The sequence below is a fragment of the Lactuca sativa genome, chromosome 3 (assembly GCF_002870075.4).
Source record: "Lactuca sativa cultivar Salinas chromosome 3, Lsat_Salinas_v11, whole genome shotgun sequence".
Lineage (NCBI taxonomy): Eukaryota > Viridiplantae > Streptophyta > Magnoliopsida > Asterales > Asteraceae > Lactuca > Lactuca sativa.
In genome coordinates, this window is record NC_056625.2 from 54588588 (window position 1) to 54594858 (window position 6271).

The 6271-nt window shown below is 33.4% G+C and overlaps 1 protein-coding gene across 1 annotated transcript; it reads right to left on the reverse strand.

Annotated features, from left to right (window-relative positions):
* Positions 1 to 2881: 2881 nt before the first annotated feature.
* Positions 2882 to 4638, reverse strand: LOC111914476 (transcription factor MYB41). The gene is made up of 3 exons (XM_023910215.3): positions 4327 to 4638; positions 4090 to 4219; positions 2882 to 3760 (listed from the first exon to the last, which is right to left on the reverse strand). Exons 1-3 carry the CDS (start codon positions 4457 to 4459, stop codon positions 3010 to 3012), a joined length of 1014 nt encoding a protein of 337 aa, XP_023765983.1. The 5' UTR covers positions 4460 to 4638; the 3' UTR covers positions 2882 to 3009.
* Between the last annotated feature and the right edge of the window lie 1633 nt (positions 4639 to 6271).

A 6271-nucleotide genomic window follows, 5' to 3' on the forward strand; every position in this document is an offset into this window, starting at 1 on the left:
TATTCAATCACCAATGCAATTCAATAGAACTAGTGAAATTAAACTAGTTAACTACAATTAAACTAAAGGGGGTGTTTGATTACTTGAAAACTAAAATACTTGAATAACTAAAAACCTTGCAATTAAGCAAGTTGATGAAATGCTCAAAGGATGGGAATAATTGGTTAACAAAGGCAATTCAATACAATGAACATTTGTGTGTTTATCATTAGGATCTAATACAAAGCTTATCCTTCATCCCAAATTGGTTATAGCAATCATGAAGCATGATATGCCAAGATTCCTCATAGGTAGTATGGAGGTTGGGGAAGCCCACAACACACCTTCTTAATTAAGATCAAGGGTCAATTGAAACAATTAATCCCAAGAAATCAATTAGCCTTAAGAATGAAGGAATCCCCAATTCCTAGAGGATGTCAAATGCTTACACATCCATAAAGGATATATGATTCATAAGCTAGAGATGATTTCTACCATCATAAAGCCTTTGTTCTAGATAAATTCAATGCTCCAATGCAAAATCAATGAAATAAATCAACCATTGCTCAATCAAATACTAAGCTCATGATCAAAGCATCAAATAAGCATAAGAATTGCAAACTAGAATCATAAACATGGAATAAATTGATAATCAACATAAATCCTTCAAAACCCACAAACATTCATTGGTTTTCAGCCAAAGTCAACCAAATAAGAGTATTAGCCACTCATGGCAACAAAGTAACAAGAACAATAATCTAATTGCATAAAGAAACTACCTAAGATTTGGAAAGATGAAAGGAAAATGGTTTCTAGCTCCCAAAATCGTCTCTTGCAGGTCTCCAATGGTGGAAAAATCATGAATGAGCCTCTAGATCTGATCCCCAAAGGTTATGGTGTGCCAAATGACCAAAATGCCCAAACTGGGCAGTTCAGCGGGTACCCGCGCGACGAAATTCCACCCGCGCAAATGTTGTTGTAATGCTATTGATCCTTCCTTCCACCACTCCACCCTTCCACTACCAAAGATTCCTTTGGTCCCCCCCCCCACCTTGTCCATGTAATTTGAAATGCACCAATCATCATTTAGCCACCAAATGGATGCTCCAAGCCCAAAATTAGAATTTTATGATCCATCTTCACAAACCCAAATAATCCAAGCCAATAACTTTCAAAGCCCAATTCTTCTTCTTTGATTCTGCCAAGCTCAATAATGCCTCGGGAGCCCACTAAGCCCGTCTCCAATCAACCCGCAACCGCAACAAGCACCGAAAAACCTACAAAATATCTCATGCAACATAACAAGCACCCGGTATGATCCATAATAAAGAAAATAAAGAATATACAATGCAATAATGATAAGAAATCTAAAAAAATCTAAAATAAACTAATAAAAATAAGGAAATAAAATAAGCTATCAGGAGTACCTTCTACTCACCAAGCTCTTGGCTTTGGGACAAGAAGATGAAAATCAAGACTTAACTAAGATGTAGTAAAACATAAACCAAGTTTGGAGCTTTATACCTCCAAATGGTGCACAAAGAAAAGGAGATGCTTGATCTAAAGTCTTGAGAGCAAAACTTAGTTCTTGAGGGTTCTTCTTCACAAACAAAGAAGCACGCAATTAACTCCAAAGGCTAAAAATGCTCAAAATGAACTAGGGTTTGCAAAGAGGGTCGATCTTAGGATGGGGGTTGATAAAAAGAAAGGTCTTGAGGCTATAATGGGGTTTAAATAGTGCACAAACTCTAAATATTAGGGTATTTGGTTTGAACCACGTACGCCCGGTGTACCGGAGTACACATAGCGTACTAGCACGAGACACGTTATGCTCAACATACTAAAACGTGCGCCCCGTGTACCCGAGCAACCTCAAAAAGTCACGGATTTTAACATCGAGGACCCTTCTTGCAACAAATCAAAACTTAAGGGTCCAAAAACAAACCTGAAAAAATAGATGTTACAAGAGTACAAGCTGAACTTTTACAAAAAGAAATAAGAGAAAGGTCATGAAACAAGGAAGTAAACAGAAGACTTTCTCAATATGTGAAGCCGTGATAGTCAGAGCACTGACCGAATCATTTCAAAAACTAATGGTACTTATTTTATGCTTATTAAGTAAAGTGATTTAAATCATAATTAAATCATTTCCAAACCAAATATAGTCTTTTAATTAATTACTATAGATTTGGTTCATAATATTTTAGAAAATAACATTTTGAATCATATACTTTTTATCTGGATCAACCAAATATAGTCTTTTAATTAATTACTATAGATTTGGTTCATAATATTTTAGAAAATAACATTTTGAATCATATACTTTTTATCTTAATATCTTGAATCATATAACATTATCTACATCATATAAAATTTAGGAGAAAAACATACTAAATCATAACATTATCTCTTTACAAACTTAATAATATAAAAAAATATTTTATTTTTTGGAGACAATTTTTCTTTTTAGTTTCTATAAAAATATTTTTTTTATGACTATGCTTATTTTGTTGAAATTAAATTTTAATAACTTGGATTTTTCATATTTTTTTCTTTTACAAAGAATAAAAAATTAAGACTAAAAATATTAAAAATATGAAATTAGTGGTTAATTTTAGCGAGCCCTCAGAAATTATTAGTTCGCATAATAAATGACAAGTCTACAAAAGCCGTCATTTTTTGTAGGATCTTTTTGGTTATTCTTCACACATGGGTTTTAATTTGGTTATTTCTGAAAATTTCTCAATTACAAACATTTTCAATACAAGTTAACTATATCAAGTTGCTTTATTCCGTAAAATATATATATATATATATATATATATATATATATATATATATATATATATATATATATATATATATATATATATATATATATATATATATATATATTTAAAAAAAAAGAAAAAAAGAAAAAAAGCATATACAGCATGCAGCTTTAAAGAATCCAGCAAATAACACCACATATGAGAAGACCACAATAAGATCCTCATCGATCCATTAAGACGTCTATTTTACAATAGTATCTTACATAAAATCTTCCAACTCCAAACTCTCTGGAATCTCGAACTTGAAAATATTGTTGCAGTAACTTTCTATCTCATCCTCAGTAGTACTGCTGCCATTGATGAACACGGATGATGAATCTAATGGTGTTGGGCTTGAGATGGGTGTTGGAAAAATAGAATCGATGTTAAAACTGTTGTTTTCAGTATTCGATGGCTGAAAACTTGAGCTTTCTGATGCTTGTGAGGTAAATTGATCGCTATAGTTTTGAAGGGCAATAGAGTTATTATCAGTTATGCATGGAGGCATCAACTTTTCTTGACTACTTTGGGAATTCAAGCTGACCAAGTTCCCTGAAAAGTATTGGCCATTATTTACTTGCATGTGGTGTTCTTGATGCCAAAGTTGATTGCTTGGAAGGTTTGAAGGAGTAGAAGTGACATTTGCGATTGGCTCATTTGGCTTTTGATTCACGGGGGATATGTAGTTATTAAGAAACAACTCTTTGTTTTCTTGATTCGATGATGTTGATGCTAAGAGATTGGCAAGCCTTAAGACTTGGGGATTTACAAGGTTTTGGATTTTAAAAAGGTTTGAGAGATTAAAGGAAGCTGAGCTTAGTATGGATGAAAGGTCCAAAAGATCTAAACGAGGACGATGAGTCACTGGATCAATTCCGTTCTTGAGTAGCCTTTTCCGGATGTGGGTGTTCCAGTAGTTCTTGATTTCATTGTCAGTTCTTCCAGGCAAACGAGCTGCAATTGCGGACCACCTATTGGAATAACCAAGTTGATATTCAATTAGAAATTATTGGACCTTAACATAAGTAATTTCTATGCCTAGCTAACTCTAATTATAGATAATTGTAGTTGGTGTTGAGATATGAATACTTGTAATAGACTAATTCAAATTGCACCTTCTTATTAATTTTTTTTTTTCATCAAAAACATTTCTTTAGATTGCAAATTGCACAGAAAAATTGCAACTAGCCAATCTTGTTAAAATCCATTATTTTTTTAAATTAAAGATGTTGTGAAGACTTTCACATGCTCTGCAAATTACTGAAAAGATGATTATAAAAATCTTGATCTATGAACTTACTTATTCCCAAGAACACTGTGTAGTTGAATGATGCTCTCTTCTTCTTCAAACGAGAATCTTCCTCTCTTGATATCTGGCCTCAAGTAGTTTGTCCATCGAAGACGACAACTTTTCCCACATCGTTCAAGTCCTATATATTACATATAACCAAAACTCTAATTAAAAAAATCTATATATAACTTAATTAACACAACAAAACACACACACACACACACCAAAAAAACAAAAAAACCTCACCAGAGTTCTTTGGGAGGGTTCGCCAATTGCCAGGTCCATGTATTTGAATGTATTGTGTGAGTTTGAGGTCCTCTTCTTGTGTCCATGGCCCTTTCTTGAGTCCACTTTTGTCACAACATGGTGATCTGCCCATCTTCTTGCTGTCTTTTAGTTGGGTCCTTGGCGATCTTAAAGAAAGATTGATGTGAAGGCAAAAAGATGAAAGTTTAAGCTTCGGTTTTTGAAAGAAAAAAGTGGAAATTGTAGCTATATATTCTGAAGGGGGGAAGATGACTAGTCCTTCATATATTGATAGGAATTAAATAAGCCACAATTGTTGTGAGGTCATAGGGATTTGACTGTCAAAAGGATTTGGTGCTAGCCTAATTCTACAATCAACCTCGATCTCTCTCTCTCTCCTCCCTCTTTTGTTATAAAGAAAACACTGAAAAGTGGAAATGTGTATAGAAGTAACAGATAATGAATTACTAGGAATGCATATAAAAAAGACGAATGACATAAGATTTGTTTGGCTTGCTACCTTTCTTTCATGCGGGTCTTGAAAAATGATAAGTCCGGTAATAATTTTAGGAATGTGGACTTTAACGCTTGACCTTTTTTTAAAGTGAAGGTTAATGGTGGGTAAGGTTGTTGGATGTTCTACCGGTTGTGAGGAAATGTATGTATCGTTTCTTGTTCTTCTATCCTACGCACTTTTATGAATCCATTTCTCTACAAGTGTTTCTATATTTGGTATAAGAAATTCATTTTCATTATTATGGCTTTCATTATGACTATGGCTTTCATTAATGTCTCACTTTATCATATCGTTAATTATGCCACAAAGTATGAAATTAAACTATAAGAATCAAGATTAAATTACCAACATGCCTTTGTTTTAATGGTACAAATTAAATAAGACTTATCTTTAAACATACATACATAAGTTGTTTTAAGAAAACGAATTGACATTAAAAAAAAAGGATGGGAAGACATAGCATGAGCGACGAGTTGGAGGCTGAAAAGTCGTACACAATTGCAAAATCAAAATGCACTTTTGGAGCAGTTAAAGAAAACCACTAAAAACTTGGTATATTGTGAAAACTTTTTGGTTTTTTTATATCTGTTATAATACAAGTGTCAGCGTTTTTGGTATATACAAGGTGATAATATGTTTTGGCAAGACCTAATATTTTGACAATTTTTTTTGGTGTGAACCTGGTTAATATTATTATATGATATTCTATGATGATTTGATAACGAGGTTATGGTAATTATGATTATCATAATACTTTGATGATGAGCTTATAGTGACTATTATTATTATTAGAATAGTTTGCATTTATAGATGGTAAATTATTATTTTGTAAACTTCCATGCCAAATGATGTTAAAGATGTTAAGTTAATCATATGCATTTGTTGCATCTTATGTATAACGTTGGTTCATAGGTATTGAGATGGTTTTTATGCATTGCAAGAGAGCACGACGGTTACCGACGGTCAAATCCATTGGTACTTTGTCAGTATAGGGTCAGCAATGACAAATTTCCAGCAAAATGATTTTCATTGTAAGAAAAACCGTGGGTAAAGACCGATGTTTTTGTTACGATACTTAGAGCAATCAGTATGGGCCAAATGAGATGTAACGCCGCCTACGTGGCGCTTGGCGACGGCGGCTTAACGGGGGGAACACCGCCCCCCTTGCTCGTTGCAACTCGTCGAGGGTGGATCTCGTTGGCGTCACGACCGGGTGAAACGAATGAATTGTTACCGTTTGAAACCTTTTAATTGCAACGGTTTGAAAAAAAATTAATTATTAAAAAAAACAATTTACCCTATAAATACCTACCATTTTATAAAAAATTTCACACACTTTCTCTTCTCATCTCTACATACTTTCAATTATCTTCAAAAAAAAATATGGATCATTTCGACTCGTCCGATGATTCAGATGACGATATTTTC

Coding starts and splice junctions, on each gene's coding strand:
- LOC111914476 (XM_023910215.3), bottom strand. CDS start 4,459: ATGGGCAGATCACCATGTTGTGACAAAAGTGGACTCAAGAAAGGGCCA. Junction 4,220..4,326: donor AACCCTCCCAAAGAACTCTG/GTGAGGTTTTTT, acceptor TGTAATATATAG/GACTTGAACGATGTGGGAAA. Junction 3,761..4,089: donor CACAGTGTTCTTGGGAATAA/GTAAGTTCATAG, acceptor TTATTCCAATAG/GTGGTCCGCAATTGCAGCTC.